At 31.3% G+C, this 14,378-nt stretch overlaps 1 protein-coding gene across 3 annotated transcripts; it reads right to left on the reverse strand.

Moving 5' to 3' along the window:
* Positions 1–993: 993 nt before the first annotated feature.
* LOC112740906 (putative methyltransferase At1g22800, mitochondrial) lies at positions 994–9,799 on the reverse strand. Of its 3 annotated transcripts, none has more exons than XM_025789612.2 (12): positions 9,256–9,799; positions 6,893–7,269; positions 6,718–6,804; positions 6,544–6,622; positions 5,856–5,997; positions 5,658–5,727; positions 4,505–4,569; positions 4,345–4,423; positions 3,706–3,793; positions 2,944–3,008; positions 2,757–2,846; positions 994–1,283 (listed from the first exon to the last, which is right to left on the reverse strand). In XM_025789612.2, the coding sequence occupies exons 2-12, from the start codon at positions 7,043–7,045 to the stop codon at positions 1,170–1,172; spliced, it is 1,032 nt and encodes a 343-aa protein (XP_025645397.1). In that variant the 5' UTR covers positions 7,046–7,269; positions 9,256–9,799; the 3' UTR covers positions 994–1,169. The 3 variants fall into 3 exon arrangements, with proteins under 3 accessions (XP_025645397.1, XP_025645398.1, XP_072069651.1); XM_025789613.3 differs by having other exon boundaries at positions 9,164–9,728; XM_072213550.1 differs by having other exon boundaries at positions 9,148–9,727.
* Between the last annotated feature and the right edge of the window lie 4,579 nt (positions 9,800–14,378).

Consider the following 14,378-nt stretch of genomic DNA (forward strand, 5'->3'; position numbering starts at 1 on the left):
TAAAATATGAAACCTAAAAATTAGAATTCTAAATTATATGTTATTATTTAAATTACTATTTTAATATTTTAATTTGTAAATTAGATATTTTAAAGATTAGTCATATTTTACAATAACAAAATATAATTATAATAATAATTATGTTATATGTACATAAAAAAAATTATCTGTATAAAATATATATTAAAATATAAAATATATATTAAAAATGAGTTAAACAATACATATATTTATATATAAATATATAATAATTAATAATTAATTTTTATGTACACATAATATTATTATGTTATATATATTTTACTCTCACTATCAAAATTTTTTCGATTCGATATTGTTTGTATGTATGTAATAGTAATTAGGATAAAAAGACTATTTTAGTTACCAAAGTAAAGAACTTACCAGTATAACCAATCTCGCATTGATTATATTATATATTATATACGTAAGTTATTTTCGAATTATAATATAAATTAAAACTAACAAAGTGGATTGATAGGCTAATTTAGTGACTAAAAAAGGCTGGATTAATTCACTGGAAACTAATAAACTATGAACGCTTATTTAGTTCAGTTTCATAATTTAAAAAATTAAGTATTTTGGTTATTATGTAGCTCCCTATATATCACTTCAATAATTTTTAGAGCTATATATCGCACTTTTTTAGTTAGATAAAAAAAAAAAGACAACAAAAAACAAAACCAAAAAAAAATTACCATTCTATTCTATGGATCAGGAGTCAAGTTAGGCCAAATTAGTTAAATTCGCAGCCTCACCCAATTTAAATATTTTATTGGGTCCGTTGTAAATATCGGATCCTAAATTAACTTAAAATAAATTAAGTCAAATCGAATCTATCAAACATATAATTAGTATATATAATTTTATAAATTTTATATAATAAATTAATAAAATGTTATTTTTAAAAGTTAAATTTAATAAATATTATATAATATCTATAATAAAATAATTAGCATGTGCATGAAGAAGCCATGTTTGAATGATGAGTATTTATAATGTCACTTAAAAGTTAAAATCAAAGTAGATGATCCATTTCGTAATGTGGCCATGATCCATACAATGTCACACTTCATGCCTCATCATTTGGAATAATAAAATAATCTATTCCCCTTTATTTCACTGTATGACAATGGTATACACGCACATACTCAACTATGGTTTCCAAATTGCTTCTGAATATCCTTAAAAGATATAGTGGCTGATCCCCTTGTTTTTGCTTTCTGTTGAGAAGGATGTTCCTTCCACCCCGTCATGTAAATCACCTACAAAATCACAATAGTAGAAACAAAATTGTTGTTAGTTGTTATGAATGCAAGAGGACAATGAGGTAAAATAACAAATGAGTGGCAAGTGATGCATGTGTGTGTTAGAAATGAGGAGCAAGTGGCTGATAGTGAAAACAAAGCCACAAGATTCTCAAGGTGGCCAATTCCAACTTCCATCATTGGAAACTATGACTCCTCTCAAGTTTTCCTTTGAGTAAAGTGACAAATAAACCCTTGAAGATTTACATTTCGGACAGATTAGTCTCTAAAAAAAAAAGTACCAATGTCCTCTAAGATAACAAAGTGGACAAGTTAGTTCAAATTAAGACCTTCTACCCTAATCATAAGGACTAATTTGAAGATAATGTGTCATACATTTGCTATCCTGGAGGACTTTATTAATATTTTTTGGTTTAATTACTCTACTGGTCCCTATAGTTTCGCAAAATTTTCAATTAGGTCCCTATATTTTTTTTTCTTTTAATTGAGTCATTACACCAAATTTTTTTTTTAATTGAGTCCCTACACTTTTTTTTCCTTTTATTTAGGTTCCTGTACCAATTTTTTTTTTAATTGGGTCCCTATAAAATTAAGCCAATTACTACTAAGAGGAACTTAATTGAAAAAAAAAATTGGTGCAGAAACCCAATTAAAAAGAAAAAAAGTATAGAGACCTAATTGAAAATTTCACGAAACTATAGAGACCAACAGAGTAATTAAACCATATTTTTTTTAAGGTGAGATGTTGCTCTTGATGGTGCTAGTTAGAGCTTCTTTTTTCTGTTTCAGTCAGTGTTTAGCTCCGACAAATACCTTTTACACACACCACCAATACTCCTCACACATACTCCTATTATACTTTCCATATCTCAATACCTAGTTCATTTCAGTTTTGATTTTATGTAGTTGGCACTGAACATCTATCACATCGGTTGATGTTTCAGTATTTCTCTCTTGGGTGCTCCATTTGGAGCTTTCATTCTGTAAATTCTGAATTGATAGCAAGGTAAGAAAGTCTTAAGCCAGATTGATTGGACTCCTACAGCAAATGGATACAGAAAACAATGAGCATTGTTGCTCGAATTGAAGCGTCCGTCGAAACACTAATCCAATATCAACACTCTTCAGATTCATCTCTTATTTGCCGACATTTAGGTATTGGAGGAAATCAGAATTGGCATCAGAATGGGACTAGCAGTGCACATCAATCTCCCCAATAGAGAAGAGTCATACCACATAGAATTCCACTAAATCTTTCAACACATCTATTTTCTATATAATTCAACGATTTCAGGCTTCCATCACAAAGAAGGATAATATATGTATTAAAGAAAACTTGGATGGAACTCAAAAGCTTTGAAACTCTCTCCTTACTGCTTGACCATCAGAGTCTGGAAACAACACACTAATTCGAGTTTTGATAGACACTAATGATTTTGTTAAGCTCAAATCGCATTTCTATTTGATTACCTGGAAGGTTGCAGGTACTGTGCCATCTTCTTCAGCAAACATTGAATCATAAATAGCTGCAGTTGCTAAGGCAGTGTCCCTCTTTAAGATCTGTTTCAATCAGCATCCCAAGGTTCAAAATTTGTTGAGTATATTTAATTTAAATACACTAAATAATCATTGTTGTGAAAGGAAAGGAAAGCGTTACAGTATTCATTTGAAAAAGAGAGTTTGTTTCACCCATTGCTCGTAAATGTTCTATAAGCTCCAAGGCTGCACCAGAGAAACAAAAGCCACCAATGCAAAAAATCAATTGCAGAAGGTACAAGTTTATGGAAGCAAGCAATATACTAAACAACTCATTATAAACTAACAATGATTAGAATAGATCAAATAAATGAGAAGATTCTGTTCTATAGCTTTTAGTTATTAGCATCACGAACATCAACTATTCACTTTCCTCAAATCATCATTCTCAGTTGCAAGAAAAGATTGTTGGCTCCTGGTGTGTTACTGTATATTCTGGTAAATTAACTAATTGGGATAACTCAATGACATCGACCTAGATGGTTTAAAAAACTAGTACAACATCCACTGGTGCTATTTGTTGGGGAAATAACCTAATTCAAAGTAAACAAAATGGTGCATACTTGACAAGTAAAGGAATCGACGAAGAAAGACCATAGACAACCATTAAAAAGGGATTACATTTTAAGGGCTCATATGTGGATATGGACTTTCAGAAAAATAATTAAAAACCCATGCAGTGACTTATCCAGAGCAACACAAAATATTGGTAATATGGCCATGTATAGCTGAAAATTATGCATAACAGAAGATAAGGGAAATATTAAATTGGAGTTCAATGATATGGTATGCGATAAAAGTCACGAATGTTCATATGCCAGCAAGTAGCTTCTTGTTTCGTCATCAATGAAAATTGCAATTTCAAACTGGGAAGAGCTCTCACCACTTTCATATTTAACTGTATATTCATCAACATCAACACCAGGAAGGGTGAAACCCGCCCTTGTCAAAAGATTTCCAGCATCTCGAACCTAAAATTGGAGCACAAAAAGTCTTGTCAGTTCCAGCTTTACTCTATGCTTTTTGGGTGCTTTTTTTCTCTCTCTCTTTTTCCTCTTTTTCTCCGCCAGGGAGAAAAAGGAGGTGGGGGGCAGGGAATGATACAACTCTACATCACAGGCATCAATGTCAGAACTAGCCACCTTAACCAACAGATCTTAGAATGGTATGCAAGACAAGACTAATGTATGCGAGAAGTGATAAACAAACAAAATTCCTTATTACCAACACCAACAATGATTAAGAATTAATTTAATCAAAATCAACAATACAATCGGAACACTGCAACAAAGAAACACATACTATTCAGCAGGACTTGCTTAAAACTAACCACCAAACATGATTAAGAATTAATTTCAAATAAAACCATCAACATTATTGGAATAGTGGTACCTGACAAGAATTAGCACCAAAGAAACACAATCTATTCAGAAGAAATACCATTGCATAGTTGCCATCGTTCAAAATAAAGCAGATCTTAAGTACAAAATAAATACTATAACAGTTTGGTAATAACACATGCCTGAGCCAATGGTGATACTCTGGGACTGATCCCTCCTTCACGCTCCATTTGTGCTACAGTACAAGCTATTCTTAGTTCCCTGGTGATAGAAAAAGTATCACAAAAATGCTCCAACATATTGGCTTGCCAAAGAACTTTCTAGAAATTAAATAACAGTCACTTTAAGGTTTCTCCACCAAGAATAGCTGCTAAAAATAGGCCATCAGGTTTCAGCGCCAATCTAGACTGCAAAAGATAAAAATGTACATCAGAATAACAATAAAGGATTTTAAAACCGACAATTTAGAATTTAGATAAGCAAAAGTTGATAAGCACATGCAAGTTTTCAGCGTACTGCTTATAGAATTATGATCAAGTTATCATCCAAATAACACGACTGTAGAAAGCCCTTTACATTACAGCTAATGAGGATTCCCTTTTGTCATGTTTTCTCTTCTCTCCCACAATTTCTTTCTTTTCTCTCCCCCTACTCTCCTATCTCTTATGTCTCTCACCCTCAAACCTTTTAGAATTGCAGAATGGGGGTTGCGGTAGCTACAACTATTTGCCATATGCTTCTCTGTCACATTTATGAAGCAACATAGTAAGGAGGATGCATGATTTCTCAAACTGTAGAAAGCCTTCCCTTCCATATTAATTGTTCTATGTAACATATTGTATTCTTTTCATTCTTATATTCCCAATCTTTGGCAAATGTTCAATAATTTAAATAAATAAATATGCATGAACATATAAGAGGTGAAATTGATTAATAGTCACAGGCCTCTAACCATGTTTCCTTCAAATAGAATTGAAATTGACTCATGAAGAAAAGATAAGAAACATAGCCTTTTATCAAAGTCTGGGTCTAGCCGAGTGATTAGTGTGGATACTAGAGTTTAGACAATGAGGAAACAGATAGAGAAATATGGCTTACAATAAGCCTGTTTACTCATTTTGTTACTTATTTTATTTGTTTAAAAGGATCTCTTATTCTCCCTTCATCTTGTATCGTTCATCCATTCTTTTATCCCAAAAAAAAAAACAAAAACAAAAACAAAAACAAAAAAAAACAAAAACAAAAAACAAAAAAAACAAAAAACAAAGCACCTATTTACTCAGAATCATCATAATACAATCTGTAACTTCTATATATTGGAGTTATTCTATCACCTACCCAAGAAACCCTCAGAGGTATAAAACCCAAAAATAATTGTTGCTTTGATGTTTCAGAGAACTCTTTCAGGGACAACACTAGAAAATTTTAACCTCATCCTCATTATAAACTGAGCTAATAATCACGTTAATCACAACAATTGAATTAGAGCATGTACCTGTATCATTGCTCCTGGCAGATCATTTGTCCAGTGTAGTCCCAAGCAGCTAATAACCAAATCCACAGAGCTGCAAAGAATATACAACGAATCAAAAAGAAAATTTAGAAGTTAATCAATATCAAGTGAACAATCACAACATAAATATCACGTGAAAAGTTAGAGTTACATGAGAGTAAATCTGACTCCATGTGGCACCTTTCTTTGATTGGCAAAAATTCTTCATCAGCAACCACATACAATGTCTCAATGTTATCATTGTTAGAGGCATCCTCAGCATTTTTACACAGCTGTACCATTTCATAGGATGCATCCATAACAATAAGCTTTTCTATGGTACCTGAGATCAATCATGTATCATTGCACTGCGTTATAGCATTGTCCATATACTAGCCAGTTAAAAGTTGGCAAATATAATTTTACAAGTAGGAAATAGGGCCGTGTTTGTTTACCCTGAGACAGGAACACAGAGACACAAAATTGTGTTTAGCAGATGAGATATGGATAGAGATATTGTGCCTAAAGATACTGAATTAGTGTATTTTGTGTCCTTTCTGACAGGAAAGACACAAAAACACTATAAAGAGACGCAACTTATTTTTCATTTTTCTTTCATTGTTTTTGTTAATTTTTCATAATTATATTTTTTATTATTATATTTTTCTTCCCAAATTTTTTGAATGGAAAAAATGAGAATAAATTAGATATTTATAATTTGTTCTAGTTTATCATCAAACAAAATACAAGAACACTAATTTTTGTGTCTCTGTCTTTTGTGTCTTGTTTTCAGTGTCTTGTCTTTTCCTTTTCAGAACCAAACGCAGTCTAGGGGACACATGACCGTGTCATACGATGGATGAACGATGTGCTTGATGAATGCACTTACGCTGGGTGTAGAGCGAGCGGGTGACTGGTAGCAAGGAGCCTCCCAAACACAATGCAGTAGGGAAGGTCTTCTTACAATCCTGAAAAAATAAAATAAAATAAATAAAATTGGGGAAAGAAGCCATCTGTATTGTATGATAGAGATGGAAAAGTCATTAGTAGTTGGCTCCTATACTTGCAAGCGATCGAGGAGATTATGAGCAACAGTATTAAGGAAAGGGTCGTCAGAATTTGAGGGCATCAACCACGCAGCTCGGTCTCGCTGCACCAATCAACCAGATCAAAAAGCATTTGAAATAATTTGAGTATGGAATTACTTCTATTAATAAAAAGGGGGAGGGTGACAAGACCTGTTTACGCTTGAGTTGGCGGTCAAAGATCTTGACCCTGGAGCTCGAAGTTGAAGTATCAGTGCAGAAAGAAGCAGCAGCAAATGGATGTCTAATCCTACTTGTACACGCTGAAGCTGAGCGCAACATGTAGGAAGCCAAATGCCTTGTCATTTTGAGTGAGCTTCTTCTTTGTAGTATGGAACCTAGTCTCTTGGGGCACTCTCTTATTTCACTTAATACTAATATTATGCCACTTCTTTTATAAACAGTGGCAGCGCGGCAAGGGCAGATAGGGGTGTCAAACAAGCGTGAAGCACTAGTCTGAACCTTTGCAAAAACAAATTCTAACTTGGGGAGGATTCCAGTTAAAATTCCAAACAAACAAACAAATGTACCTAAATGTGATACCTCATTTTAATTAGTCAAATTTACAATTCATACTTAAGAACTTGACAGTTAGCATATGTATAATTCACAATCAGAACACACCAATCATGTATACCTCAACAAAACAGAGGGTATTAGGCAATATTAGAAATCTTGGAATCATCATCATCAAGGAGCCACCAAATGAAATTGATTTGCTTTTACAGTGAGATCAGAACTAAGTTATATAACTAGCAATTCCTTGTTATTTCCATGATGGAAGTTCAACATTCCAAAATCTAACATAAGATCAAACCTTAACATTCTCTATTCAAAGAAAGATGATTCACATAATAAGCACAACATTACCGATCAAATGCTCACTACACTACCAGAAGCTTTGGGTCAGCCCAGTATGTAATTCGCCATCTCTCCTCGCAGCAGCTTCAACGCTTTTGTTCTTCCCTCTTTAAGAGGTGATTTAAATGTTAATACTTAATAGTTAGAACTAGAAGCTTTTATTCCTTCAGATGCGGTCACTAGGATTGTAGCTTTGCAACTTGTAACTAAGGTTCTGAAAACTGGACCGATCATTAAACCGCTCTAGTTATTGGTTCACTGGTTCATTGGTTCAACTGGTTCAACAGTAGTTCAACCGGAAAAACCATTTTATAATAAACACCTGATTCTATAAAAATTCAATGAATAAAGCAACTGGTTCTAAACACTCTTTTACTGCATTTTTTTACTTCAAAAGGGGATCATAAACAACTAGTTCTATGAATAAACAAACTACAATGATATGCAATGCCAAAAATAGGCCAATGATGAAATAATAAAAAGTTTCTCTCTTCAATTCTATGTTCAAGCTTGTAGCAGACTAGAATCAACAGAGTAATACCGTTGAAATAGTCTTCCTTCTTAATTCTTATATACCTCAAAGAATTTCCTACAAGATGAAAATTGAACACAACACACAGCCTTAAAACAAAAACAAAACAACACTCAGAAATCAATCACCTCTTCCAAACACAGCCTTAAAACAAAACAGAACAACATTCAGAGTATGAGCATTGATCACAAAAAATTGATTTTTGAAACAAAACAAAAACAGCAGAACAACATTCAGAGTTTGAGCATTGATCACAAAAAATTGATTTCTGAAACAAAACAAACACAGCAAAACCAGCAGAACAGCATTCAGAGTTTGAGCATTGATCACAAAAAATTGATTTCCGAAACAAAACAAACAATCAACAAAACAATGAAAACAATGAAAACATGAAGCATATAATAAATCAATGATCACCAATATCCAGCAATAATCTCAAAGACAACAATAGATACACAACAACAATTTAGCAAATAAACAAGAACAAGACCTAAATAGAAAATCCAACAAATTAAATCGCAGCAACCTAACAATTTAGCAAATTAAAACAACTGCAGCCCAACAATTTAGCAAATTATCAACTTAACAAGTTCAAGAACAGAAAATCACAACAAAAACAAAAATAAATAATTAAAAATAACAAAAGAACAACAGAACAACAACACAAGAACAATTAGCAAATTAACAAGTTCACAATAACAGTTAAAATTTACCAGAAGAACACTAATGCAAGTGGAATCATCATGCTAATATGTTTTCTGCAAAGATGCTATTTGTGCAGCTAAAATTTCCTAACAATTATTCTAATTTCACATGCAATCAACTTACTAAGTTTCTAAAAGCTAGAAATTATAAAACCAACCAGAAATATGGTTAAAGCATTTCATCAAACATGTTGAGTGCCGTAAAATTAAAACGAAATAAGAGAATTCAAAGCTTAATATCAATGTGATAGAGAAGAGAATATAACTATTGTCTACTTTAATTCAGTCTATGAAAAAATCCAAACCACTACCAAATCAAATAGTTACTTGTTGTAATAGAAATCAGAAGTTGCAGAGTTTGAAGCAGAGTATTGGTGTTGTGTGAGTCTATTGTCTGGTGGCGGATTTAGGGAACTCACGACGGCGACAAAAGGGAGCAGTTCGACGGCTAGGTGGAGCGCGCGGGTTGGTCGCAGAGTTTGAAGCAGAGCAACGTGGCTTCCAGACGAACGCGAATGCGAACTCGAACGGTGAACGGCGAGGGAACGCGAACGGTGAACGCCGAGCGAACGTGAACGGCGAAGAATGCGAACGAAGACGACGGCTGAACGAAAATGCGAACGTGAACGGCAAACAAACGGCGGCGGAAGCGCGGCTGAGCAGACAAAGACGACGGACGCCGAGCTCGAGGAAGCAGCTGCGATCGGTGACAGCGAACAGGGGTTGAAGACTTGGAGCCCGAGGGAAGCTAGATAGACGGACGGACGGCGAACTTTGAGTGCGACCGACGGCGGCAGTATGCCACTCCTTGCGGCGGTGGTGTAGGCTTACAGTGCTAGGTGTTTTTTGGCTGAGTTTCTGTGATTTCCTTCGGAACGAAAGAAAGAAAGGGAAAAAGAAACGGAGGAGCTTCCGTTTTTGTGTAAACCGGCCGGGTTCTAATTCGGTCCGACGGGCAGGTTCCCGGCCGCTTCAACAGTTTTTCACCGATTTTTTATCAACGGTTTTACATATCTAACCGAACCGTTAATGTTGTCGGTTCGTAGTTGGACCGGTCCGACCGGTAATTCAATCCGGTTTTCGAAACTATAGTCTATAATGTAGTAAGTTGTAACCCTTCCCTTTTTTGGTCAGAGACCCGGGCCACCAACCTAGCCCAGACTCAAAACACAAGCCATATGTCCGAACCCGACCCGAATTTCAAACCTACATTTCCCCCTCCCTTGAGCGTGAGACTGAATCGTGCCTTCCTTGCAGCTGGCCAGCTGCTCCCTTGGCAAATTGGCTAGATGATCGGAAACATCCCGTGTGGCAATAAAAATTTTAGAAAAATTTTCAAGTGTACTGCCATATCACTGTATTATAATTAAGATCAACGGTTAAAAATTACTGATACACCGATATGACGGTACACTTAAAAATCTTTTAAAATTTTAATTATTCTATTAATGTTTATAATTTTACCAAAATATATTGCATAAATAAGTTTAAAAAAATTAATTTTACTCAATTACAACTTTTAAAAAAAATAGTATTATAAAATTTTATTGTATAATAATTAATCTTACAAAATAAAAATATTTTGTATACGTTTATATTTTTTATTTAAAAACAAAAGACAGCTCTTATGATTTTTGAAATTTTAAATGGATTCATTCCTTATTTTGTAGTGATTTTTAAAAAGTTGTAATTAGATAAAATTAATTTATTTTTTATTTATTTATGTAATTTTTTAATTTTTAATTAGATTCTTATGATTTAAAAAGCTTGTAATTAAATTTTTATATAAAACAAAACAATGTATTTAAATTTTTATTATTTATCTTTTTAAAAAGATTAAGATAATCTTAAAATATTTATTTTACAATATTTTATGATTTAACATATATCAAATACAAAACTAATTATGTTAAAATTTGTATTTTTTTTAAACAAAAAGGTTAGAAAGATCCTAATTTAAAGTCTTAATTTAGTATAAAAATTCAATTACAAATTTTTAAATTTAAAAAATTTAATTAAAATTTTGATAAAATTATAAAAATTAATAAAATAATTAAATTTAAATAAAATAAATATTTTATTAATCCATATATTAAACAATGAAATCTAAACCACAAGCAAATAGCGGTCATTTGAATCAAATTGGACTAGATTAAAAAATAAAATTAGACTAATTCAAAAATAAAATCAAATCTATGTAATTTAGATCATAATAAATTATAGGATAAAGTATTTATTATTTTAGTTAAATTTGGGCCAAATTTTACTTTAATCTCTAACGTTTTAAATATTTTATTTTAGTCTTAAAAAATTTTAAACAAGATTTAATGTGATCTTACTGTTAAAATTGACACTAATAGTTAACAGAATGAGTAACATAGACGTTAATAACGTTACTAGTTAAGTCATATCTTCTTCCATGTGTTAAAAAATATAACCGAAATTTTCTTATAATACTTTTTCTCCTCAATTTTCTTTTTGTAGAAAACTCCAAATTCTAACAATCAATCATCAATACTTCAGAATTAAAGGAAAAACTTTTATATCATTAATCGTTGGTGGATCGAATTTTACTTATATACTAAAATCGAATGCTATTGACTCTTGAATATGCAAATTGTTTATGTTAAATTTAATAGTGGGATAACGTTGGATTTGCTTAATATTTTTTTGGGATTGAAATAGAACATTTGAAAGTTTTTGGAACTAAAATAGGACGTTAAAAATGTTATAGACCAAATTAAAATTTGACCCAAACTTTCAGGATCAAAATAATATTTTACCATAAATTATATCATTTTATATTTTAAATCGATACAAATTATACTACAAATATCATATCTCGTTTATACTGACAACGAGATATTTTTTGAGTTAAGTCTCAAAGTGCTCCTGAAATTGCACTCGAGACTTGAAATGGTCCCTGAAATTAATAGTTACTCAATTTTGTCCTCGAAGTTACATTCCAAGACTCATAGTAGTCCCTTAGATAGTTCCATCCATCACTGATTATCGAAAAATTGAAGTGGACTGATTCCTGTCATGCTGGCACACCAACAGCTTGCTGACATGGCATATGAAATTTTTTTGTTTACAATGTGGTTTTTTTCTCTTTTAAATTCCTACTTTTTTTGTACTCCACGTATTTTGGTTTGCAAACAATATATAAGACATAAATTTATAAAGACTACACTTACATACTAAAGACATAATTTATGTCTCTTTAAAATGGTAAGACGTAGATTTTTAAAGGTAGACACAGATTATACTATTTTTTTAGACAATTTTATCTTTATTAAATTTATAAAATTTCTAACACTACCCTCCTTCCTACTTCATTTTCTCTCGCTTGATCCTTCTCAGTAAGTTTCAAATCCTCCATCTCCTCACTTCTATTTTTTTCTTCTTCTTCATCTTGATCTATTCCTCTTCTAAAATAGCTAAATCTTTTTTTTTTTTCTTTCTCCTCTTCATTTTCATCTATTCTTCTTTTCTTCTTCTTTTTTGATTATTCCTCTGCCTCTTCTACTTCTTGTTGCATCTGCCTACGTTTATATCTAAATCTGCCATTGTTGTTACTCTCTATCGCATCTACCATCGTTTCTAATACTATCAACTTTTAAATTTACCATTTTTTATTTAAGAGTTTTATCAATTTTGTTATCTTCGAGCTTGAAATTATAACAATAGTTACTAGCCTTGCTAGTGGATCTTTGAACTGAAGATGGAAGGAAGACTTTAGTATTGTTGGAGTTAAATGGATTGAATTGTTTGCTGAGGGAGTATTCTTTGTTTTTTCAAAAAACAAATTGTATATTTAATTTATTTTAAAAGTAAAGGTGGTTGTTTAGACAGTGACAGATAAAAAGTAGTAATGATAATAGTGGTATAATAATATTTATTGATAAACACAATATTTATATTTTATGAAGATTTCATTTATTATTGGGTCTTGTATTTACTTATCAAACAAATTAAAAAATTATATTTATCATTATGTCTATAGTTTTAATATTTATATATTTGTGTTTATGTCTCAAACTATACATAAATATAGCCTAATGTATAGATATACATTTTTTATTTAGAAAAAAAAAACACAAATAAATATTCAACTATTTGAAGCAATTTCCCTAAAGTATATCGAAAATTCAACAAAGGGCCTAAAGATAATACCTTTTCTAGTAACAATTATTCAATAACTAAAAGAGGAATGTTAGGGAGCAATAACTTTTGTGATTTGTAGTCATCAAATAGTTATTAATGATGATTTTAATGGTGTGAAATTTTATTCAATGATTCATTTTTCTTTATTAGTTACATGCTGGTCAAAATTTAACAAAGTGGGTGGCCCTAAACTTTTCCTAACTAAAATTCAAAGAAAGAAAGAATGTGATGTCACTCTAACTAACTACGTGTCCGTGATAAGCAGTGTGTTATGCTTAGTTGTTTCTAGTGTAAAAGATCTCACACAAATGGCAACTGGATAGGCTTTTACATTGTCTCTTCCTTACTTGGAAAGGGGTTTGGTACGGATAAGCTTTTAATTGAACTTCAAATTTTGCAACAGGGATGGGTTGGATGCATGAATGAGTTAAAAAAAAAATTATTAAGCGGTGCTCGTCACTCGTCAGTACGAGTAAGGCTAAGTCACCATCTCTACGCTGGGAACAAAGAAAAGGTGTCTCCCATCACTACTAAAGTACTAATAACATAAATATATATAAAAATGGAGAAAGAAAAAAACTAAAACAACCATCCAAATTTATTATTTCTGTCGTTATTTTTAGGGTAATTCACATGAATAAACCAACATTCATCTAATATTATGTATATCATCTAAAATAAAAAATATAACGTGAATCATTTCAATCACATTTCTATACAAATCAAAATAGATAGACTAGATTTAGTTCTCTATATAAATCGAAACAGTCTAGTTCAATTTATACATATTTGCATGTTGTGATAGTAAATTTAATCAGTCTGTTTTAATTTATACATGCATGCATGTTGTCCTGATAAATCTAATCAGTCTATTTAGATTTACTAAGATAGTATGCATGCATGCATAAATCGAAACAGTCTAATTAGATTTACGTTTCGATTTCCAATTTATAATTTGAGAAAAATAATTAACATATTATATCAACAAAATTATCATTATTTATGAAATTAAGTATAAAAATTATTTTCTTAAAATATTGATACAGTCTATATCTACTGTTATTTGAAACTATCTATTTTAAATAGTTTAGTACAAATAAATATGAAAAAGTCATTAATTTAAAATTTAAAATATAGATAAGATATAATTTAATTAAAATTGATCTAAATAATAACAAAATATATCAATTTTTATTTTTTAAATTGGTCTAAATTAAATTATTAATATTATTTTCTTATGTTCAAAAATTATATTTTTATATTTATAACTTCATATATCTCGTTTACAATATAAACAAGATAACTATGAATTTATCTTGTTATGTGTATTTTTTTAAAATTCTATTATCTCGTTTGCAAACGAGATAATGGCAAA

Source organism: Arachis hypogaea, chromosome 14 (assembly GCF_003086295.3).
Source record: "Arachis hypogaea cultivar Tifrunner chromosome 14, arahy.Tifrunner.gnm2.J5K5, whole genome shotgun sequence".
NCBI classification, from domain to species: domain Eukaryota; kingdom Viridiplantae; phylum Streptophyta; class Magnoliopsida; order Fabales; family Fabaceae; genus Arachis; species Arachis hypogaea.

Coding starts and splice junctions, on each gene's coding strand:
- LOC112740906 (XM_025789612.2), bottom strand. CDS start 7,045: ATGACAAGGCATTTGGCTTCCTACATGTTGCGCTCAGCTTCAGCGTGT. Junction 5,998..6,543: donor CCGCTCGCTCTACACCCAGC/GTAAGTGCATTC, acceptor GATTGATCTCAG/GTACCATAGAAAAGCTTATT. Junction 5,728..5,855: donor TTTTTGCCAATCAAAGAAAG/GTGCCACATGGA, acceptor TATTCTTTGCAG/CTCTGTGGATTTGGTTATTA.